The sequence below is a fragment of the Cimex lectularius genome, unplaced genomic scaffold, assembly GCF_000648675.2.
Source record: "Cimex lectularius strain Harlan isolate CLEC.00 unplaced genomic scaffold, Clec_2.1 scaffold33, whole genome shotgun sequence".
NCBI classification, from domain to species: Eukaryota; Metazoa; Arthropoda; class Insecta; order Hemiptera; family Cimicidae; genus Cimex; species Cimex lectularius.
In genome coordinates this window covers 1,785,422-1,811,200 of record NW_019392683.1, presented here as the reverse complement: position 1 = coordinate 1,811,200, position 25,779 = coordinate 1,785,422, and the positions used below count along the sequence as shown (strand labels likewise).

The 25,779-nt window shown below is 36.3% G+C and overlaps 1 protein-coding gene across 1 annotated transcript; it reads left to right on the top strand.

Moving 5' to 3' along the window:
- Nucleotides 1-579: 579 nt before the first annotated feature.
- On the top strand, nt 580-25,776 carry LOC106662588 (cationic amino acid transporter 2-like). The gene is made up of 12 exons (XM_014386783.2): nt 580-850; nt 16,836-17,061; nt 17,122-17,250; nt 17,377-17,532; nt 17,588-17,958; nt 18,015-18,118; nt 24,680-24,819; nt 24,876-24,978; nt 25,049-25,179; nt 25,236-25,402; nt 25,467-25,575; nt 25,643-25,776. The coding sequence occupies exons 1-12, from the start codon at nt 827-829 to the stop codon at nt 25,735-25,737; spliced, it is 1,755 nt and encodes a 584-aa protein (XP_014242269.1). The 5' UTR covers nt 580-826; the 3' UTR covers nt 25,738-25,776.
- Nucleotides 25,777-25,779: the final 3 nt, after the last annotated feature.

Below are 25,779 nucleotides of genomic sequence, written 5' to 3'. Positions count from 1 at the left end.
TCTGCTGTTGCGAACACTCGTAAAAAAAATTTAAAAAAATAAATACAGTTTTCTTTTTTTCTTTAAACTTTTTTTCCTTCTTTTTTTAATCGCCTAGGTTAAATTTTTGGATGGTTATGGCAAGCACAGATGCTGACGCACGCATCTGCCTGACAGACGCAAGTACTTAAAAGTTCGCTATAAAAAAAAAAATCGGACAACTTTCCAAATATTTGGCCTGCTTTCTCCTTTTTCTTAAAAATGTCTTATTTTTTGCACCGTATAGTACCAGTATCTTGTCCACTATCATTTCAAGCCTCTATTTTGATCATTTTAAATAGCGGAATAATTAAAAAAAAAATGTACGTAACTTTCTCAATTTATTCAAATGTTTTATGGAAGTCATAATTATAGTGTTTTTTTTAAGCTGCACTCCAGGCCATTTTATTAATGAAGAGTACTAGTCGGTTTGTAAAACCGGATCAACTCCTGAGTATTTACGGATTACGTTACGCTTTAAACATCAGTGTTTATTGTTATTTTGATCCCTAGATTTGGGTTTCTAGGAGAGTCCGTCTCAAAATTGGATCTCGAGTGAAAATGAAATGATGTCATTTCGCGTTCGATAAGGCTCGTGGGACGGAGAAATTTTTCGCGGCTCAGTCAACACTCCACGCTCGGGCCGTCAGCATTAACACTGCCCACCGGCTTCGTCTTCAAATCGGTGGACAGTAAGTCAAAAGGACGAGATGACCTCGCTTCGTCGTATCCAGTGACCATACTGACAAAGGAATCGTGCCCTGTGTTTGTTCGCATGTCTCAAATTTAACCCAAATCAACGCCAAAAATGATCTTTGAAATCTTCAAAAAGGTAATTGATATCGTAAACTTTTATTTAAACTTCAATTTCTAGCTAATAAACTAATTTTGACACTTTTTAATACAAATGTTTAATCAATATTATTATCTTATGAAAAAAAAATCTAGGTGCAATGAGGAAGAAGTGACATCTTTGAAAAAGGACAGTCTTGTCAAAATATAGTCTTGAAGTTAGTCCTGATTTAACACTTTACTACTTTATAATAAATAACAATATTTTCTAAGAAAATGTAAATTTTTAGCTCATTAGCCAAGATCGATATTTTCTGGCATATACAATTTACAAATAGACAAATTTTAACTTAAGAAAACAATTCGCATGTACCTTTTGTTCATCTAATTACTATTTTATTTTAAAAAAATAAACACGTGTACGCTTTTAACCCAAGAGAATAAAATTTAAAATTTATTCGGTACTTTAAACGAAATCGTTTAACTCAAAGAATATGACCGAATTAATTTTTTTGTTCAAGTTATATTAAAACTTTTTTATTCGACTGTATTAATTATCTCGGATGAAGATTAACAGTGTATTCTCTTTTGGCAATAAAAAAAAATCTCCAAGAGGAAAAAATAATTGATGGATGAGGCATATCTTCAAAATTGTCAATACATTCACAATTGTCAAGTCCAAACCGGCTATATTTTTATACATGCTTATATAAAATTGAACTGCCAAGTCCGAAAAAAATTTAACATATCAACGTTGAAAAGTAACATCCATTAGGATCGGATCTCTGGCCTGAGGCTTCATTTTATAGCACAATTTAAAAACGTACTCGATGCGTCGATCTTTTGAACAAAACACTTCAGTTTAATCCGTAATCGCTTTTCAGTCGTGACCACTGTAGTGATTTTAACCCTTTAATGAATGAAATGCATCTGTCGAAAAAAGCTCAAGTGGGAATTAATGATCGATAGCGGTAAAAAAAAAAACTTTAAACGGGCAATTATTTATTGTCAAGATCAAATAAAACAAGTTTAGAATGAAAGATAATTTTATTCTCTTTGTATTTCTGTAATAAAAACGCAGTATTTTTCGTAAACTTTCAACGTCAAGAAAAAAGTACATATCATAAATTTTAGGGCACTTAAGAATTTCATTAAAAAAATTTTCAACGTGCAGTCCTCATAAGATCTGATAATAAAGCAGCTATTAAAGCATTAGCATGTCAAAAGATCACATCAAAATTGGTCAGTGAATGAAAAAATCTCCAAAACCTGGGGAAACGCAATAACCTGATGATATCTCGGGTGCCAGGACACAAATTTTGGGTAAGGAAAAGGATCTGCAAGACCATATAGGCCCCGAACCTATCAGAATCCTCCATCGCAGAATGGAATTTAAAAAATTTCCTTTTAACCTTTTCTTTAAGAATTCAACAAATGGATTGACTTATTTTTAAACAATGATGTGGAATTTAAAGATTTTCGAACAATTCTTAGATTTATTCATATTGTATTCAACAGTTAATGGATTAACATTTTTTAAATAACGGTCACAATTAATTTTACAAAAAGGAAATATTTAATTTTCTCGAGTTTTTCATTTGGAAAACCCACATAAAAACTTAATTAGAAACACTTAGTCTTAATAAAGCTTTAATTTTACAAAAAAGGAAATATTAAATTTTCTCGAGTTTTTCATTTGGAAATCCATATAAAAACTTAATTAGAAACACAGTCTTAATAAAGCTTTAATTTTACAAAAAAAAGGAAATATTTAATTTTCTCGAGTTTTTCATTTGGAAAACCCACATAAAAACTTAATTAGAAACACTTAGTCTTAATAAAGCTTTAATTTTACAAAAAAGGAAATATTAAATTTTCTCGAGTTTTTCATTTGGAAATCCATATAAAAACTTAATTAGAAACACAGTCTTAATAAAGCTTTAATTTTACAAAAAAAAGGAAATATTTAATTTTCTCGAGTTTTTCATTTGGAAAACCCACATAAAAACTTAATTAGAAACACTGTCTTAATAAAGCTTTAATTTTACAAAAAAGGAAATATTTAATTTTCTCGAGTTTTTCATTGGAAAATCCACATAAAAACTTAATTAGAAACACTTAGGTTTAGTAGAGCTTCAGGAATATTATTCTAGTCCTAAAAGTCCTGAAGAAGGGGCTTAGAACAGGCTGAAATGCATAGGCAAATGTAATAAATAAATCGCAAGGTTGATCTTGATGAGTGTATCTATTTTGAGAGTACAACATTTTAATAACAAATCTGGTTAAATAGAAGGAGAAAAAACAGAAGAGGAAGAAGGAATTAGAAACTTAATTATTCGGATGCAATCAGAATTATTTTGAATTAATTATAACGTCTTAAGTCGTTAATAAGCTTTTTTGTAAACTATCTAATTTGTAGTCTTTAATTTTGCCCTTTCATAGGTTTTTCTTCTCATCTGTATACTAGGAATGCCGGGCTTCCTAAACGGTGGTCCGCGGTGAACTTCGAGAAAAATTAATAATTACAAAAATAAAGTCGAATGAATTAATAAAATTTAAAAAAAATTCATATCAATGAGTACTGAAAACGATAAATTTTTAAGGTAAGACGATCGTTTCCTAAAAATTTCATTGATAATACTGAATCCAGCATGCTCATATTCTACAAGTTTCGCGAATAGATGCGTTAGTACCACCACAGCTACTTAGATTTGGGATTTATAGAGGGTGACGAGGGTAAAAAGATCAGTGTGTGATTTGCGCGAAAGTCCTTCGAAACAGTTCAATGTTTCCTGTTAAATTGCGTCTTCATTTTGACTTTGACACAACTCGGGAGAAACAGATTTTTTTCATGAGAAAGCGCGTTGTACTGGCTGCTCGAATCTTCATTAAAACACATGCAAAAAATGCAAATGAAAACTCACAAAAGCGTCAGGATTCGTTATCGAGTGGCACAGGCAGCTAAAGCTCATTCCCTCGGTAGGGCCGTGTGCTCGAGCCCCTGTCAGAAGAGCCTCCGGTCTGCTTCAGGCACCAGTCGGGCGTTGGTATGAGTTAGCCACTACCAGGTCCAGGACCAAATGCTGTTACCTATTCAAGCCTACGTTGTTTCTGCATTTGAGCAGTCACTTTCAAGCATGACACAGGCTGCAGCAGCTTACTGCCGAGAAGGAAGATTCAGAACTGCTCTCGAGCTGAGGCAGACGTTCGAGCTTCTGCGGAAGCAGAGTGTTGAGGCAGGTCTAACTTCCCAAATACCATCTTTGGCAAGGCGGCACACCATAAACACGACAGACCCCCCGAATGAAACAGATATCTCACATCTGTCAACCGATTCTGTGTCCAGTCTCAATTCGCTAAGCTCAACATGCAGCCTTTCAAGCACTCCTCTTCAACAAGAAACCGAAAAGAAGAACGAAAAGAAGAAAAAGCGGAGATGGTTAAGGAGTTCATTCAACAAAGCCTTCTCCAGAAGTAAGCAAAACCGAAATGGTTCGGTATAGTCCGATGCCGTAGATAAAGTGCGCCTTCTTCCCCACTGCTCCACCAAATGAATGGTACTAGTGTAGACAGCCAAGTGAGTCATTTTCCCACTGAGGAAAAAAAGGAATCTGGTCCTGATATCGTTGGAGAACTAAAGAAACAGCTCCGAGAGAAAGACCTTGTGCTCACAGACATCAGGCTTGAAGCTTTAAGCTCAGCACACCAGCTCGAAACGCTCAAGGACACCGTTAGATGTTGATAAGCTCTTAAAGAAAAAGTACTAAAGCATGTTCAATGCCCATATCAAACAATACAGTCAAAAGACGGATACTTCATTTATCAGATAGTGTGAAAGAATCGCTGGTTTCTCACATCCAATAAAATTCATTTTCTTTTCAAACCGTTTGGTTGGCTATTTTATTGGCTTTCCTCTTGTGCAAACCACTTCCTGCCAATGCGACAGATGCTGATATATTCCGTTTGTTGGACGATTTGTTTACAACTAACGAAATTCCTTGGTTCTATTGCATTGAAGCGTGCACAGATGGTGCAAAAGCAATGTCTGACCAAATTATCGGACTGATTACTAAAATGAAAGATAAATCGAAGAATCGCAGCAGCAGTCATTTTGTTCTCCACAGACATGCTTTAGCTATGAAACAAATGCCAGCCTATTTTAAGAAATTTTTGAATGAGTCTGTTCAAATTATTAATTATATAGCCGCATCTTTTCACAATACTACTTGACGATATGGAAAGACTTCATCATTCCCTGGTTCTCCATAGAGAGAATAAAAGAAAAGCACTTTCCCTACTACAGGAATTACATTCTGAAGCATCTCTTTTGATGGACCACAATGGCCAACGTTTTCAATGATGAGAAATGGCCCGTACTGTATTTATGAGATATTTTCATGAAAATGAATGAGATGAGTTTTTCTGTGCAAGGTAAGAATATCACAACTTTCGATGCTTATGAACTAATGACAAAGTTCGCCCCTTCAAAAGAAAAATCCACTTTTGGGATGAATCTGTTGAGAAGGAAGAGGTGGAGTGTTTTCCTGCGTTAAAATTTTTTTTAAAAGAAAACAAACTGGAGCTTGCGATAAAATATGTGGACACGTTTAAAATTTGGAGATGTCCTTTGTGCACTACCTCCAAACTGCTCGAGATACAATGCTGGAAGACCATGGGGGGGGGGGCACTCCGTTTTCAGTTACAACAAATCCAACCAGTCTATCTTCAACGAATACGAATGTTTGATAGACATTACTTCAGACTTCACATTGAAAAATACTTTCGAGTCCGATAGTTACCCCAATTTTTGGCTATGATTGTAACAAAACATTTCAATCAAACTTTTTTTTTAGCAGATGAATCCGGATATTCTATCTATACAGCCAATAAAACTAAATACCGGAGATATCTTGATGCTACACACGACATCCGCTTCCAATAATCAAAAATTAAATCTAACATATCCAAATTGTGCAGGCTAAAACAACCTCCCTCTTCTCATTAATTCGTTAATCAAAGTTGACTATTTCAATCTAATTTTCGTTTTCATAGTGACGTCCCTATCACATAATTAGGAATGGACTGGCTAAGTGATAAAAGGTGGGACTGGATTTTGTTCTGTGAGGGTTCCGCTGGCTAAAGATTTGGGAAGCCCTGCTCTAATGAAGGAAATGCATCTGATGAAAGAAGCTCAAGTGGGGAATGATCGATAGGATTAAAACCCTAATTAAAACGTTATTTATCTCTCAAGATCAAATAAAAATTAAGCTTAGGATTTAGGATAATTTTATTCACTTTATATTTCTGTAATAAAACGACAGGAAAAAAGTACACATCACAAATTTTAAGGCGCTTAAGAAATTCATTAAATATTTTTTCAACGTGCACTCCTCATAAGATCTGATAACCAAGCAGGTTAGATCACATCAAAATTAGTCAGTGATTAGTCAGAAATCGTGAGATGCGGTCTGGTGTGATGTAGGTTTCAGAAAAACATTTTTTTATCGTGCCAACGTTTCGATCTTTATTGAGATCATCTTCAGGGCTCGAAGTGTTTGTCTTCTGTGTAATTGTGCCATTCTTGCGTGCCCAGGCACTCTCAACACAACACGCAAGAATGGCACAATTACACAGAAGACAAACACTTTGAGCCCAGAAGATGATCTCAATAAAGATCGAAACGTAGCACGATAAAGAAAATGTTTTTCTAAAACCTACGTCACACCAGACCGCATCTCACGATTTCTGAATAATTATCGATTAACGGTCACTAATCACCACATATTAGTCAGTGAATGGATCCATAATCTCCAAAACCTGGAGGAACGCAACAACCTGATCATGTCTTGGGTGCCAGGACACAAGGGAATTTTGGGTAACGAAAATCAGACCCGCTGGGCAGAGGAGGAGCTTCAAGCCATATAGTTGGGATAACAAAAACAGCATCGCAATGGATCCGAATGAAAAAAAGGAGACAAAACTCTAGAGGCACTTGATACAGTAAATTTATGTCAAAACAACCCTCATCAAGACTGGCAAACTCACTGCTGCAGTTGGAGAGGGGGGACTCGGAGGTATGGTAGACTACTAACCGGTCACTGGCATCTAGGAAAACATCTACACAACATGGGCGTGCACAACGATGATCCCATCTGTACATTATGCAACGAGGAGGAAACAGCCACCCATATCATCTAGGAATGATCATCTACCATCTACCTAGGGAATGAAATTGTAGCAGCAACAGTCAGTGGTCTAATACTTCTGAGCAGGATTGCACTGAACTAGGGAACTAGGAAGGCACAATAAGCCAGAAGGCTGCAGTGCCTGGAAAGCATAAACCCCGCTTCCTAGTATCCTCATCACCATCATCACCATCACGGATAGTGATAGGGATGGGGGTTCTTGCAACTAGGGCTGGAAAAACCACAAACGAGATTCTACACTAAGGAGCCGCTGGCAAAGCTATGAAGGCTGATTAACAACCTGGCTGACCAATGAATTATAAAAATCTATTCAGGTCGAAGTGCAGAAAGCCTTGTGGCCGCATCTTTTATCCCTACTCCTTTCATCAACATCAATGTGTTTAAAAAATTCAAACCCTTTTCTTTAAGAATTGAACAAATGTGTTGACTTTAAAAAAAAATGATATAGAATTTAAAAATTTTCAAACCTTTTCATTAAGAATTCAACAAATTGATTATTTTTTGTAAATCCACATAGAAACTCAATTAGAAAGACTTAGACTTGACATAGCTTCAGGAGTCCGGTTTTACATTGTAAAAGTCCTTAAGAGGGACCTTTAAACAGGACGAAAAGCCTAGTCAAATGCAATAAATAAATCATATCATGATCTTGGTGATTGTGTTTTTTAAGAGTTCTACACTCTAATACCAAACCTGGATAAAAAGAAGAAAATACAGTTGAGGAAGAAGGAAGGATTTGTGCATATCTTCGTATACAATCAGAATTATTTTTAATTAATTACAATGTCTCAAGTTAATAAATTTTTCTTGTCAACTTTCCAATTTGCAGTCGTTTTGACTAAGGTCTGAAATTAATTTAGCACGATTTTTGTACACAGGTTTGAAACGGATAACGTAAAAAATCATGAAAGAGCATAAACAAGAAAAGATCTTGCCCAAATCACTCTGCCGGCTTGAAATCAATCAGATTTTGAAATTGATTTATTTATTAATTTTCTATCGATGAGACAGTTTGAAGTGTACATAACATTTTACGCGAGATCATGTGATAACACATATTGATTTTAAACTTGACTGGTCTTTCTCAGATCGTACGGACTTAATTTTTATTTCAATAGTTTTATTGAAACTGGTGATGTCCTGAATTTTAATTGCGAACGCCAAAAGCCTAAGAAGTTTCTTTGGATCCTTGAGCAATTTTGTCAAAAATGTTGCCCCTACTTCTTTATTCGAGGTCAGAACGTGCCATTAAAGGTTTGTTGTTTTGTTTTTTAAATAATTAGTTCTATTATTTTCAATGTAAAAACACATTTTCCTGGTCTTTCATGCCTCATATATTGTTATTTATTGCTAGTAACCGCTTTTAGAGAAAACCAAATCTTCCATCATATTCATTTCCTGTATCTATTCTTTGTTTGTCTTGGCATTTAGCTAGAAAATATTTGATATAAAATAATTTTTTCTATGATAAATCTCCTCGCAAATGAGAAATTGACTAACAAATACTACGAACGTAAACCAGGCATGAGGCCAGCAAGATGTAAATCTTAGCTTTATGCCTAAGAATCAAAACTGTCTAAAATTTAAAGATTTGAGATATTGATATAAACCAGCATTTTAGTTCTAAACGTTTATTATCATTGTCAGTTTCGTATTTGCGAGGAGATTTATCATAGAAAAGGAGACTGGGTGCCACTCGTACTTGCTTCTGTACCGTCCAAAAATACGGGTAATTCTAAAACTAAAATAAAACAAAGTTGAAACTCTTGGTAATTAGATTTAAAAGCAGGCATTAAAACCCAACTAATCAATGTGAAAAGCAACAGGAAAATTATAATACATTATTCAAATTCTTCCACTTAGAAAAAATACGGCTCCCGGGCCAAAGATAATGGAGCAAATACATTTGCAATTCATTTGGCAGAGACGTTTAAACCGAATGACGAATAGCTGACATCATCTCTTAGAAAATTCCAAATAAAATACAGCTAATGAAATAAATAAAAATCTACATACGAGGAAAGCTCCAGGATTTTTCCAGTCAAGTTTTGAAAACGTTACCCGACTTAAGTACTTAACTATCTGGAAAGTAGATGATACTACAATGATTGCACAGCCAGCTAATCTTTCACCCTAAGTTTCATCCAACCATATTGATTCCATCAATCTCAAAACTATTTGAAAAACTAGTTCTGGAAAGATTTAAATCCTACATTTAAAAAAGGTAATATTAAAGACTTGGATTTAGAGCCAAGCAATCATAGATCAGACACGTAGAGTCTCGATATTATAGAGAAGTCTGAAGAATACAAAAATATTATAAACTAAAAATAATTTTCAATTAATTAAGGTTTTGGTTGAGATAAAAAGTCAGTGACACAAGCGAGATTCGAACCCACGACCTTCGGCTAAACACGCCGCTGCTCTACCACTTGAGCTATCGATTCGATCCACTCGGATCACCTCCCATCCCACCTTTCGAATTTTCCCTCTTTTTGCCATTTTTCATTTGTCGATTTTTGGCGCCGTGAATCAAATAGATTACAAGACATTTGAAAAATGGCAAAAAGGAGGGAAAAACTAATAAGGTGGGGTTGAGATAGGAAGTTGATGTCCGAGTGGATCGAGGTCACGATAGCTCAAGTGGTAGAGCAGCGGCGTATTTAGCCGAAGGTCGTGGGTTCGAATCCCGCTTGTGACACTGACTTTTTTATCTCAACCAAAACCTTAATTAATTGAAAAGTATTTATTTGATCAAGCGGACCACGAAACCTAATAAAAACAAAAAATAATATTTTCAAGACAATATGTTAATTACCTCTTATCTTTGGAAAAGGTAGTTCCAAGTTAAACCAAGATTGCATCCTAGGCCATGGTGGTATTTGCTGCATACAAATGACCTGCTACAGAAGGAAAACATAGCCATCGCAGCATTGCTAATAACATAGCTACCCTCTCAGTGGAAAAAGGTTCCAGGAACCGACTACAAATCGAAATTAACAGCAGGATACACGGAAGATCAAAATAAACTACCCTAAAAATATGTATATATAAAACTTGTTAATACGTTAACTTCACAATCCATTATTACATTTCACAAAAACCTTTTTTTTTTGGGGGGGGGGACTTTCAACTCCGAAAGGTTCCCTGATGTTCTAACCCTAGGGTTTATACTTTGGCCCGAAAGATCGAAAGATTGTCCCTTCCCTCAACCAACGGGTTAGGCGCCAACGTGAGCTTTCCCCAGCTATGTCATTTCAGCTACCAACACTTATAATCTAGCCTAGAACTAACTAAAATCTATAATTCAATCGCACTAATAAATACATTCACAACTATGTACATTGTGATTATTTGGAGGTCGTGAAATGCAGACTGGTGTGACGTAGGTTTTAGAAAACATTTTCTTTGTCGTGCCTCGTTTCGATCTTTATTGAGATCATCTTCAGGGCTCAAAGTGTTTGTTTTCCGTGTGGAAGTATCATTCTTCGTGTGACGTGTTGTTCTAAAACCTACGTCACACCAGACCGCATCTCACGATCTGTGAAAACAATTTTCAACTTCATAAAGAGGTCTAATCAAAATTGGTCAGTTTTAGCCATGTACAACCTAAAATAATATGCGAGTGTCAGTCAATGACAGAACCATTACGGGTGGATATTTCTGAAGAAACATTCCTTGAAAACACAAGGTTTTACCAATTTGAAGTAAATCATCCATTGGTAAATAAATCTTAAAGACTAACATTGATCACTTGTGGGCAATTGATAGCCAAAATGAAGGGTCAAATTCGCAGCACAATTATGACCAACCGACTGTGTATTTGAAAGACTGGTGACTATTTTGGATTAAATTCTCAACAAGATCTTGTAATTGTCTTCAGTAGGTCGACTGCATAGTCTTNTTTAGTTTGTCAGCATTATAGATATTATGGGTATTCATGAAAAACTTCTCGTTAAAGTCGATAAGTTCTGTGATGCAATCCTCAATAGGTCGACAGCATGGTCTTAGGTTCTATTAACTGGTGTCGAACTGTGATATTTCGTAAACACTTCGTAAAACACCAACCGACTGTGTATTTGAATGACTGGTGACTATTTTGGATTAAATTCTCAACAAGATCTTGTAATTGTCTTCAGTAGGTCGACTGCATAGTCTTTGGGCCTGTTAATCTAGTGTGCTATTTTGTAAACTTAAGAAATTCTTAAATTTTTTTAGAAATTTGGTGACTATTGGAATCCGATATTATATGATAATATAACATGTTGGGGAAATTAGTTTTGTAGAATCGTTGAAGGTGACTCATGTTGATATTCATGACAAAATAATTTCAAGGTCGAATCTACTACAACTATTTCAATTTGCAGAAAAAAACCGGTTGTCTAATCTCAGCAAATATTGTTTTTCAGCATTATAGATATGGGTATTCATGAAAACCTTTGCTGATCGGGCTGTGTGTTAAAGTCGATAAATTCTGTGATGCAAACGTGTATTGGCCATGAATAAATTGAGGGTCATCATCGGCAGGCCTTTATTGTACTATGTGTAACTTGATTTTCAATTGGGGTGATATGGTTAAAACATAATTACATACAACACAATTAATGGAGAACGATCGTTATTATTAAATTACTACGTATGTTGTTCCTCTAAAAACATGCCTAAAAATTAATCTTATTATACAATTCTACTATGTCGGAATATCGTGGGCGAATTAAGGGCTGTTATGACTCATTGTCGGTAGCCCCATTAAAAAAAAAAAATAATGATTATTCTGAGATCGTGAGATTCAGTCTGGTGTGACGTAGGTTTTAGAAAAACATTTTCTTTATCCTGTCATCTTTTCTTATTTGTTTTCTTTTTTTTTTGTCTGTCGTGTTGAGAGTGCCGACACACAAGAATGACTCATCTACACGGAAAACAAACACTTTGAGCCCTGAAGATGATCTCAATAAAGATCGAAACGTTGGCACGATAAAGAAAATGTTTTTCTAAAACCCACGTCACACCAGACCGCATCTCACGACCTCCGAATAATCATCAAGTAACGGTCACTTAATACCACACATATGTAGATTGTACTCATTCTGGTTGGTCAGTGAAGTACTCGATATTCCTCCATCTCCTCCTCTCCATACAAAAGTAATAAGCTAATCTAAATTGGTGTCGATGGAGTACTTTTATAAACAATTTCGCTGCCGACCTTAAACACATTGTCGGAGGGGCGATGGTGACGTTAATTACACCATTACCCCCTCATCAATCTCTCTAATATATTCACACAGACACAACATATATCGATTTAAAAGAAAGTCCTGAAACATGAGACTTAAAACCCGCTACCGTCCCCGAGAACCATTCTTCAATTCGGCAGCATGCCTACACGCTCCCTGTAAGGAGCCAACGCATGACAAACCTCAATTATGTGGGACACATCGATCAACCTTTCTTTGCATAAGGGGGCTGAGGGAGGGCCATCTATAGATCGTGCTCTTGACACGCAAGAGCATCTCGGACTCCGCCCAAAACTGTTCTTTATAAATATTTTCAATAAAAACTTCATTATTGATCTATTAAAATTAACTAAATTAAGAAAGCAATTCTAAAAGTGAATAAAAGTGTTTACAACATATACGACTTTAGTAGAAATAAACGTTTTCATTTCAACCAAAACCTTACATAAAAAGATTAAATAATTGAAAGAATTCATTTGGTCAATAAATCACTAAATATGGATTTAATAAGTAAAACGAAGTATAACTTCACTAACAGCTCCCCATAGCCACTTCATATGTCGCCGAGAATCGAATCCTGATTGCACATTTGAAAAATGCCAAAAAGGGGTAAAATGCGATTGTAGGTTGAGATGGAGAGTTGGTGTCCGAGTGGATCGAAGTCACGATAGCTCAAGTGGTAGAACAGCGACGTATCAAGCCGAAGATCGTGGGTTCGAATCCCGCTCGTGACATTGGCTTTTTCATTTCAACCAAAACCTCACATAAAAAGATTAAGTAATTGAAAGAAGTAATTGGGTTAAAATACCACTAACTATGGATTTAATAAGTAGAAATAAAGTTGCAGCGTAAATTTGTGAAAATAGTGAAAGATTAAGATGGTATTTTTGATGACCCTTTTACAGCACAAGGGAGGACTAATTATGAAGCTGTAGCTTGATTAATAATCAATAATCGATAAAATTAATGAAAATATTAAATCTACTAATCAATCCTCTAAAAAATTATGCCCTATTTCAACATTAAAATATGATAATTTTAAAGTTAAAACTATTTCAATACACTTTTTTTTAAATGAAGCCGGAAAACCCAAAAATTACAATAAATCTGAAGTGTGTGGTGATTAGTGACCGTTAATCGATATTTATTTAGAAATCGTGAGATGCGGTCTGGTGTGATGTAGGTTTCAGAAAAACACTCTCGACACGACACGCAAGAATGGCACAATTACACAGAAAAAAAAGAAAAACACTTTGAGCCCTGAAGATGATCTCAATAAAGATCGAAACGTTGGCACGATAAAGAAAATGTTTTTCTGAAACCTATCACACCAGACCGCATCTCACGATTTCTAAATAAATAAATCTGAAGTGTGGTGTTTATTTCAAAAATGTTTGCAGAAAGGGGAAAAAAAATTATAGTATACTATATTTTGTTGTTTAGTGTAAACAGAAGACGAGGTAGATCAAGGGCAGCTCTAATCATGATTTTTCACAGATTAATTTCTTTTTTAAAGTCCATCTTGTGAAAGTTAATAACGAACTTTTGTGTACAAAGTCATTATTATCAGTCGTTATCGTTAGTTTTTTCAACCTTATCCATATTTTTTTTTAATAAGCGGTATCTAGGTTGACACTATGAACCAGATTGTTGTTATTTTTAAATGAACATTCGCCTTTTGTCACATAAATTTTGGAGTCGGTGAGTTTGCAAAAAAAGGATCAAGTTAGAAGGAATTTTCACACAATTAAATTCTATCCAACGTAGATCCGCGTAAAATTTAAAGTTTAAAAGATAGCCGGTGAAATCCTTCTCGAGTTTCTTCCAGAACTGACCCGTTGTACTTAATAATAAAAACCGTGAGATAATCCTTTCGAGAAAGGAAGACGACTGGAGCTTGTTAACGGTGAATAAGCCACACCTTTGGCTCATTCTCTCTTCTCAAAGGATCCGAGATGAAAGATTCCTCTTTCTATGGAATTAGAGCGACGGTGAGGCGTGAGACGGGACGTGGCATTTCGCAGACGTGCTTTGAAATCTTAATTGTATAATTTATGCTTTATTGCGAGTCATTTGGGACAAAAAATTCCAATAATTCCAGAACTTGGGAAAAACATTCGATCATAGAAAAAGTTCAAAATTCAAATTAAAGATTAAGTTATATGTGGGTTGTAGATTGTAGATTTCATGATGAGGCCATACTGCGTACTTAAAGACTATTGCTTTCCCTGTTCTGTACTTACAGTACTTCTCACCTAACCCCATTACAGGGTCGTAAGTCCTGAAACATCTTTTCTTGCAGAGTAAAATATGGTCTATTTTTTCAAAAGACCATTGCCATCTTATTCAGAAACTTCTTCTTATAGATTCTTTCTTCCCCATGTCTGAAAAGAGAGCAGTATTTGACCCAGTAAGACAACTGTACTTTGGTCATAGCCGTACTGTGTCCTTCACGAGTTATCAGTACTTCTGCTGAAATTATTAATTTTATTTATTACCCAGTGGCATGGTTATGTCCTAAAGTCCTAAAACTTTTCCCCTGCAGATATCTGCAGTATGAAGGATATAATTATCCCAGCCAGTTGTTTTGACTAGTAGAGGTCTATTCGGTTATCCACCTTCATGTAGTAAAACTGGAGATTGATGAGTACTTAAATCAAACTTTTCCACAACATCCTGTAGGATTATCTTTAAGGTCTGGGGGTGATGAAAATGGATTAAGAAGATTCAGAACAGCAGAAAAAACCCTGTGCTGATATTGTCAGAAAGTACCAATAATGGTCACAGTGCGCAATGTCGTTTCTAACCTTAACGTTAACCATAGCACTAGAAATTAGTGCCATTCTTGACCTAAAAAATGGCCAAGGAAAGTTCGATGTCGACATCTATCTGCTCTGAACTCTTTTGGTGCATATCGAAATGTCAAAAACATGGATCCATTAAGCAACAGGTTAAAAAATAAGTCCTAGGTTTAATGAGACTATGTTTCAGCAGAGAACCATGCGAAAAAGATTCATCGAAGGGCCATTGCAGAACTACAAAAACTATGACCTGATAGGGCTAGAATGATGGACTGCCGACTGGACAGTCTGTTGGTGCCTAGACAGGCTGAGATTCCTACTTTTGGGACGGGAAAAGACTGACGGATATACACAGCAGAAGTTACAAAGCTTCGGAATCTCATGAAAAGTTTTAAGCCAGGAACACACTTACCCGATGCTACGCCATGCGACGCTACCCGATGCTAACCCGACGCCTTGCCACGTTTTGGTGGGGTGTGCACATCTATCCGACGCAAGCACATGTCGCGTACAGTCCACAGCGTTTATCACAATAATCACTATCACAATCGCAACGCATCTTTTGTTCTTAATGCACTATTTTGAGCAAAACCTTGTAATAAATTGTTAGTTAAATTTTATGAGCACAACCATCTAATAAATTGTTTGTTAAACTTAATTGTTTTAAATAAAGTTACTCCTAACCATCATAATTAAACAATGTTTATAAAAACTTATGCATTTTTGATCTCGTTTAATTTGGTTTACATTAAAATAACATGTTGTAATTAATATAACGACAAAATTACATGTACTTAGTTTGAAATAAACTACAAAAAATATGAGTGTCCTGTTCTGATGCTACCCGACATTACAAAATGGTGTAATTTTACGAGCAAAACTATGAAATAAATTGTTAATTAAATTTTATGAGCAAAACCGTGTAATAAATTGTTCCAATTTTAGTATATGTACCGCCGAAGCGAGTACAATAAATTGTTAGTTAAATTCATTATATCAAAAAATCGTATTCCGGTGTTTTGATTAATTTTCTACCAAACCATTAAAATTAATTTTTTAAATAAAAACTAATTAATTTTTAATCACAGTTAATTTGGTTTATATTAAAATAAGTATGTTGTAATTAATATAACGACAATAATACATGCAGTTTGAATAAAAATATGAGTATCCGGTTCTTTTGTCTTCGGCTGTACTCGATGCGACCCGACGAAAATCTGGACAGTGGGGATCGCAGAGCGTCGGGTAGGTTAGGTTAGCGTGGCATAGCATCGGGTAGATGTGCACAGGGGTAATGCAACCTTATGGAAAATCGGAGTTTGGATTTGCGTCGGGTAGCGTCGCTTGGCGTAGCATCGGGTAAGTGTGTTTCTGGTTTTAAGCTTAACTAAAAGTTCTAGATAATGTGTAGAGATTAGTGACCGTTAATAGATAGTTATTCAGATATCGTGAGATTCTAGATAATAATGGAGATTGCATAATAGACCAAAATTGGTGCGTACTGTTCTAAAGAGACCAACACCTTTTTACCTTAACCTTAAACTGGGGGTCATGACCAAGCATCAAACTGCATGGTTACATCAAAATTAAAATTTATACAAATTTTCAATAGTCATATAATTTTGACATATCTATCCTTGCTGTTTCGGTTGATTCGACCATGGTATTAAGTGGCTGTTTAGTAGAAATAATTAATTGATACATAATACTACGACGAAAAGCCAAAACATGTCCGACATACCAAAAAGAAGAATTCTAAGAATAAACCATGTTTTCATTTTCAGGAGAACTTCAGCAAGTTCTTCGGCTATATGAGCAAAAAGAAGGAATTTCGATATGAAGAGAAAGGCCCTTTGAATAGAGTGCTGACAATATTAGATCTAACGTTTCTCGGTATAGGATCTATGCTCGGGATGGGAGTTTACATCATGGTCGGCGATCTTTCCAACACCGTCGGACCTGCTATGTTACTCTCCTTTGTTGTGGCCGGTTTCGCTTGCATACTTTCCGGTAAAGAACTAAACTTGATAAACCTTCCGTTCAATTTAATTCTGGTTGTTTTTCTTTTAGCGATGTGCTATGCAGAATTCGCAGGCCGTACACCAGGCACTGGTTCGGCATATGCCTACTGCTACATAACAGTCGGTGAATTCACCGCATTTATCCTTGGATGGAATCTCTGCCTGGAATTCGTCATCGGTTAATATCTATTATATTGCTTTTATTACTTTTAAATTTTAGATATGTTGAAGGCGTATATATAAATATCTATGGTATTGTTTATTTATAGATACATGGGGAAGATTTCTGTGTTTTTAATTTTAGGAAGTGCCTGCCTAGGACGAGGAATGAGCGGTTACATCGATTCGATATTCGACGGGCAGATAAGCTCGAGTCTGAACTCCACGATGCCGATGAATTTTACCAACTTGGCAGAATACCCGGACTTTTTATCTTTCGCGTTGATCATGCTATTTACAGGTACTGATATGAGAATTGAACTTTAACGGATATACGATTTATTTTGATGTTGCAGTCGTAGTCATATCGGGTGTGAAGGAGTCGACAACGATCAACAATATATTCGTGGTGATCAACATCATCACCATATCCGTGCTGGTTGTGATCGGTTTCATGAGCGCCGACATCGCCAATTGGCGGTTGAAGCCAACCCCCCAAGGCGGAAAAGGAGGCTTCATGCCATTCGGATTCTCAGGTTTGATGAAAGGCGCGTCGAAATGCTTTTACGCTTACACTGGGTTCGACACAGTAGCAACAACAGGAGGTGAAGCCAAGAATCCGCAGCGCACCATACCCATATCACTCTTGACAAGCATACTTTGCGCTATTGTCGTCTATACAGCGATTTCGGCGACTTTTTCTCTCATGTATCCATACAACGATCCTGTAAGTCTTTCGGTGTGTAAGTCTCCATTTCAAAACGTTAACCTATGCTTTTACAGCTCCTTTCTAGCAATGCCCCATACCCTTACATTCTGCAGAAGCTAGGGTGGCACAACGTCCAGTGGATAGTCGTCACCGGAGCGGTAGCCGCTGTTACAGGATGGTAAATTCTTTTGTTCTCTTTCTAAAAGTTTGCACGGCCAAAACATACAAACATATTTATTCATTACTAAAAAGATAAAAGATAAAAGAGAAAAAATAGCAAGTTCATTTTAGATTTTGTAAACTTGAGTAATTATTTAACTGTTTGATATAAATTTTCTATGAGAACATTTTTGGTAGGAAAATTCGTTTTGTACAATCATCGTAGGAGATTCAAGATGATTTATGTGAAAAGAGCTTCGAATTGAACTCGACTATTTAGTGTTGTGTAATTTCCGCAAATGAGATTTTTCAGCATTAGGCGAGATATTATGAGTATTCATTGCTAATCGGGCTGTGTGTTAAAGTCAAAATAAAATTCTTCAACTTTAGAAATTGAAATCCAATATTCTATGATAACATCCGTAGGTTGGGGAAATTCGTTTTGTAGAATCGTTGAAGGTGACTCATGTTGATTTTCATGACAAAATAATTTCAAGGTCGAATCTAAGATAATTATTTCAATTTGCGGGGAAAAACGTGTGTAATTGCAGAAAATGTAGTTTGTCAGCATTATAAATTTTATGGCTATTCATGAAAAACGTCGCTAATTGGGATGTCTGTTAAAGGCGATATGTTCTGTGATGCAATTTGCGGAAAAAACATGTTTTTTTAATTGCAGAAAATATAGTTTGTCAGCATTATGAATTTTATGGGTATTCATGAAAAACTTTGCTATTCTGTTAAAGTCGATAAATTTTGGGATGCAATCGTCATCAGGTCGACTGCATGGTCTTTGGATCTGTTAACCTAGTGTGCTATTTTGTAAACTTACAAAATTCTTCAACTTTTTAGAAGATTTTTGACTATTGAAATCCAATATTATAACATCTTTAGGTTGGGGAAATTCGTTTTTCAGAATCTTTGAATGTGTCTCATGTTGATTTTCATGACAAAATACTTTTAAAGTCGAATCTAAGACAATTATTTCCATTTGCGGAAAAAACATGTGTAATTTCATCAAATGTAGTTTGTCAGCATTATAGATATTATGGGTATTCATGAAAAACTTCTCGTTAAAGTCGATAAGTTCTGTGATGCAATCCTCAATAGGTCGACAGCATGGCCTTAGGTTCTATTAACTGGTGTCGAACTGTGATATTTCGTAAACACTTTCTTTCCAAAATTTCGGTTTACTTACCACGTATTACTGTGGTAGAAATGGAAATGTTCACAAAGAATCAGAAAGAAAGAACGAGTTAAGTTGAAAAGTAAAGATCAAAATGATGGCCAAAGCAGGATAGAAATTCACTGAAAAACTACCTTTTTAAGTACTTCTTTGGCTTAAAAAAATCAATTAAATCGTTATTAATCACGAACAGGAATTTACAAAATTTATAGGAAAAGCTAGGAATATATCGTATCATTTGGCGTTTGAGAATATTGAAAGATCTTTCACGCACTATCGTAATCGTACTATCTTCATTGCTCGGTCACTATTTCCAGAGACGTTTCGATCTTTATTGAGATCATCTTCAGGGCCGGGGATTTTCTTGTGCCATTCTTGCGACAATTACGCAGAAAACAAACACTTTGAGTGAGTAGAAATGCTTTGATTGAATATAAAAAAATATTTTTTTTCATTGTATAAATTCACTTTTTTCCACATCCTACATGTATTTGTTAAATTTAAACAATGTTTATAAATCCCAGGCCCTGATGATGTTCTCAATAAAGATCGAAACATTGGCACGGTAAAGAAAATGTTTTTCTGATACCTACACCAGACCGCATCTCACGATTTCTGAATAATCATCGACTAACGGTCACTAATCACCACAAAAAATGAAACGAAGATTTTTTTTCTGGAATGATCTATATGTTATGGTTATAAATGCAATTTTGCCATGCACACATCGTTTTATATTAAATTTTCGAAGATTGATAATTTGTCTAGTCTAGTCGATCCTGATCCTGGTCTCATCTCATATACTCGCTGAATTTGCCCGAGATTGCTTTCGCTATTTTTGAGTTTTCTTACCAACACAAAGACGATCGAGTCTATTACAATTTATAATTATATTAATGCCACGGTTGGGGACCGAGTGTTCGGATCCCGTCGTAGCCTATGGTTTTTTAATGGAGAATAATAAAAACGGACAAACGTTGCGGTTCCAACATAGGTTGTATTTTGCTCCAAAAGTGCGTCGATGTCTTTACATTTTATTGGAAAAAAAGCAAAAAATAAGCAACTTGGATAACTATTTTAAGCCTGTTGTCTTCAGAATTGTATAATGAGATTAATTTTTATGCATATTTTTAGAGGAACAACATACATAGTAATTTAATAATAACCATTAATTGTGTTGTATGTAATCAATTATGTTTTAACCATATTACCCCAATTGAAAATCAAGTTAAACATAGTACAATAAAGGCCTGCCGATGATTTATTCATGGCCAATACACGTTTGCATCACAGAATTTATCGACTTTAACACACAGCCCGATTAGCAAAATTTTTCATGAATACCCATATCTATAATGCTGAAAAACAATATTTGCTAAGATTAAACAAGCGGTTTTTTTCTGCAAATTGAAATAATTGTCTTAGATTCGACCTTGAAATTATTTTGTCATGAAAATCAACATGAGTCACTTTCAACGATTCTACAAAACTAATTTCCCCTACATGTTATATCATTGTTTTCACACTTCGTAAAACACATCTCTATATTTACAAAAATAAATCAGTTCCTCTTTCCTGATGTACATAAAACAATGTGTTATATTTTGACCGTAATGAGGAGTCCATGCCTTCGGTGAGAGCGAGCCCATACAGGCACCACCGAAAAACATCCGCCCCCATCCACCGTTTCTCACGCATAAGATTAAGGTGGCCATTCACGATCGCTCGTAGCAGTCCAAACTTTCAAAAAACACGTCAATGGCAAAACTGAACTGGCGTGCCCGGCTGTGCCGAATATTCGACCGGTTCAAACTCCATCGCGCCACTCCAAAAATCTACGGCGCGACGACAGCATGGCGCGTTCGTGAATGGGAAAATCTGGCGTGGAGGGTGTGGATTTTGGCGCGGTGGCCTGGTCGTGAATGGGAAAACCCTCGTTTTTTTGGCGCAGTCTCCGTCTTTCTGTCACTAAGCAAACATCTCCGTCGTACATTCTCAAAAAGTCAAAAACGTTTATCCTTTATTGGTAATGACATCCAATCGGGATTATATTGTTGAGGTGATTGAATTGTATGAAAGTTTACTATGTTTACGGAAAGTTGTGGACAATCATTACCACGATATTAATAAAAGAAATTCGATCTTCGACCAGTTGGTCGTTTCCAAAACAAAGGATACAAATGCAATGAGAGATGCGGTATTGATAACCCCTAACAATGATCAGAAATCGTAGTAGAGAACATAAGTGAACTTAGAGAACGTAAAGTGGCTGCTCACCTTTCATGAAGAGTGATGATTTCTCTCATGACTGTCTTTTGTTTTCTAATCAAGGGGTTAACAAGCTGGAGTAAATATAAATAAGACGTTAATCTTTATTTTGTAAGGTTTTGGTTGAAATGAACAAATAGTGTCACGAGGGGATTCGAATCCACGACATTCGGCTAAATTCGCCGCTGCTCTACCCCTTGAGCTATCGTGACTTCGATAGTTCGATCCACTCGGACACCAACTTCTCATCTCAATCTATCTTTCGAATTTTCCCTCTTTTTGCCATTTTTTGGTATCCGAGAGGATTGAAGTCACGATAGCTCAAGTGGTAGAGCAGCGGCGTATTTAGCCGAAGGCCATGGATTCAAATCCCGCTCGTGGCATTAGCTTTTCATTGCAACCAAAACCTTACAAAAAAGATTAATTGAAAGAAGTAATTTGGTCAATAGAACACTAAAGATGAATATAATAAGACGATATAATAAGATTCATCCTTAAATAGTTTCTCCAATCAGCGGGTTCTTTCATGAAACTTCATGAACTGAAAGGGAAAGATCTCTTCAAATTGATGTGTGTATTACGGCTTCTGTTCAGGAGCCACTTCTAACACCATTTCCTCTTCGGTTTTTTGCTTTTAATATATAAATAAACGACAGCGTAGCACAAGAGATCGTCATCCATTTTGAGAAGGTAATTCACTAGATGAATAAAAGAAATTCGATCCTCAACCAGTTGGTCGACGTTTCCAAAACAAAGGATACAAATGCAACGAGAGATGCAGTATTGATAACCCCTAACAATGATCAAAAATCGTAGTAGAGAACTTAAGTTCTTTGTAGTTCATCCCTGTAGCGAGAAATCGTAATGTGGTTGCCAACCTTTCATGTAGTGATGATTTCTCTCATGACTGTCTTTTGTTTTCTAATGAAGGGGGTAACAAGCTGGAGTAAATATAAATAAAACGTTAATCTTTTTTTTGTAAGGTTTTGGTTGAAATGAAAAACTAGTGTCACGAGGGGATTCGAATCCACGACATTCGGCTAAATACGCCGCTGCGCTAACCACTTGAGCTATACTGACTTCGATAGTTCCATCCACTCGGGCACCAACTCCCCATCTCAACCTACAACCTTTCGAATTTTCTCTCTTTTTGCCATTTTTTTGGTGTCGGAGAGGATCGAAGTCACGATAGCTCAAGTGGTAGAGCAGCGGCGTATTTAGCCGAAGGCCATGGATTCAAATCCCGCTCGTGGCATTAGCTTTTCATTTCATCCAAAACCTTACAAAAAATAATTAATTGAAAGAAGTAATTTTGTCAATAGAACATTAAATATAATGAATAAATAAGACGTTTCATCCATCCTTAAATAGTTACTCCAATCAGAGGGTTCAAGGGAAAGATCTTTCATCAAATTGATGTGGGTATTACAGCTTCTGTTCAGGAGCCACTTCTTACACCATTTCTTCCATCCTTAACCATCCCTAACCACCCGCCATCCGAGGCCAGCTCTTAAGCCAACAACTTCCTTAACGGATCTCGAGGGACTAGATAGGCGTAGTCTTAGCATCCTCGCACGATATACCCTTCCTTGGACCTATCAACCAAAAGCACGCAGAGGATGCTTAAGGCGATCATGCGCGCCAAGGAAGTCGACCAGGTTATGCTTGAGAGTGTATGTCACATTCTCAAGGCTGCACCATTATCTTCTGCCTGGAAATCCTTGCAACCAAGGGTTGGGAAGGGTCTGCTGGAGTCTTCTAGGAGCACCCAATGCTCAGTGCCAAGATTTGGATTGAGAAAAAAAGGAATTTTCGCGATGCGCTTGCCCCAAAAGGCATCCGACCTGTTCGTTCAATTTTACCCTTCTCCACATTATAACCACCTCCCTTCTGTGGATCTCTAGAACGAGACCCTCCAAGAGCCAACCATCCCGCCAGGCTCCGGGCACGTCAGTCCCCAAGGCTTATCAAGCTCAACTTTTCAGGATACACTCGCTCCTCCCCAGAAGCCTGCCGCCCCAACAGTACTTGCCATTTTGGTTGTTGCCAGTCTTCTCGCTGGATTGGTCATGACGGTATCGATTAAATTACAGGTTTCACTCCGCAGACTGGAGAAATCTCACAATTATAGCAATGTATAACTATCTCATCTAGCATCCCATGGATGGGTACTATAGGCATTCCTATGGCTGCTAGTAGTTGATGATTTAATCACAGAATTTAACAGCTTAGAATACATACCATAGGTTATGCAGATAACCTGGTAAATCATAAAGGAAAGATTATGACACTATCATCACAACCTTCATATATAATTTATTGTGGAACACCATGATTATGACTATACCGTGGTATGTGCGCTTTTCCTTACAAAACTACCTCTTAGTTTGAGAATCGTCTTACTGGCGTGCCTAGTGCCTCACATTTATACAGGTACCGTGTCTCTGATTTGTCCATCGTCTCTTAGTTTGCCTTACAACTGGTGTTTTCGACCTTCTCCAGTCCAGCTAGTTGTGGTTTCGGTCCCATGGGTGTGACAGCTTACCTAATTGGGAATACTGTATCCGGGATAGTGCCTAACATTCACAAAATATAATTGTCGATGTGGATTCTCTTGACAGAGTCGGCGTTTCTGGGAGGGAGAGGGCTATAACCAGTAGACCTATAGGCCTACAGAGACCCTATATACACCTACAGACCAGAGGCCTATAAATTCTCCTCAAATTTTGCCTTCCTTTTTGAGAGATTTATAAATTTCTTAGTTGCTATCTGATGCTTCTGTTCAGTGAAAGAGTTTTTATTTCTCAAGCCATTTTTCCAGTTTTGGATGATTGTGGGCTTATCGCTGGCCAATGCGCTTTGAACTTTACCTCAAAACGCTGAATCAAAACCTTGGCGACTTTGTAAAAAATATGAAGATATATTGAAACTTTTCCTTCGAGACTGTGATAATTTACCCCGGTTGCAGACTGCTACTTTGAAAATGAAATAACCCCACATAAATCAGAAAATTAGGACAGAAATAAGTGCTCAAATTCCAAAAAGGCTGGTTGGGAAAGGAGTAGGGTCTTTTCGTAAATAATTCTGGCCGTGGTTATTAAATTTGTAATCTTTTTTCTGTTTTAGTTTGCTTTCTTCAGTTTTTGGGATGGCCAGGATCGTGTATTCAATAGCAGAAGACGGTCTCATATTTTCCTGGCTTGCAAAAATCAACCCTCGTACCAAAACGCCGATCAGAGCTACGATCGTCTCCGGTATTTTGACAGGTAAATGAAAGCCAAATCTCTGAATAAATCAATAAAACAACGATTTATTTTTTTAGGGCTGATATCGCTGATTTTCAACACGAGCCAGCTTCTAGACATGACAGCACTCGGTACGCTCATGGCCTACACGATGGTCGGTGTATGCATCTTAATATTAAGGTTAATATCAACGTTTAACATTTTAAAATAAATTTTTGGTAAATGCGGTAAAATTTGTTTGTAAATTTAGATATGAAGACGGCATCATGGAAGACACACAACGGGACAAATCTCTTCTCCAGAAGATGTTCAACGTGCCGAAGACAAACGAGCCGGACACAACATCGAGCAACGTGGTCAAAATTAGCACGTACCTGGCCGGTAAGAATATGACAAGGGCAAAAGTAAAAAGAAAATCATGGAAATTTTTTTTTCAGTCGTTTTGTCTTTTCTTCTCGGCTCGGTTTTTGCGTTTCTCGAAGAAAGTTTGGTAGAAGAAGAATCATCATCGATAATCTTGGCTATTATTTTCAGCTTGCTACTTGTACTTATAATCGTCGTTATAACTAGACAGCCACAATCGAAAATGAAATTAGTTTTTAAGGTAATATTGTTTTTTTGTTTTTTTAAGGATAAGCTTTCTTTTGATAAACTTAAATTGTCCACAGGTTGCGCCTGTTCCTTTACTTCCTATTGTCTGCATATTTATTAATGTTTATTTAATGTTGAAACTCCCTCCTGCGACATGGCTCCGATTTGTTGTATGGTTGTTAATGGGTAATTAATTTTTTAATGACAAAGTATTTATTTTATTATTCCAAATTAAATACGATTGGTGTTCTAGGTTTGCTGGTGTATTTCGCATATGGCATTTGGAACAGTAAGGAGAGGATACCTCAGGAGGAAAGAGATAAAAATCGAAATGTTTTAACTTATTAAAGTCAATTTTTGTTTTTTTAATAAAACTATAAAAATTTACTT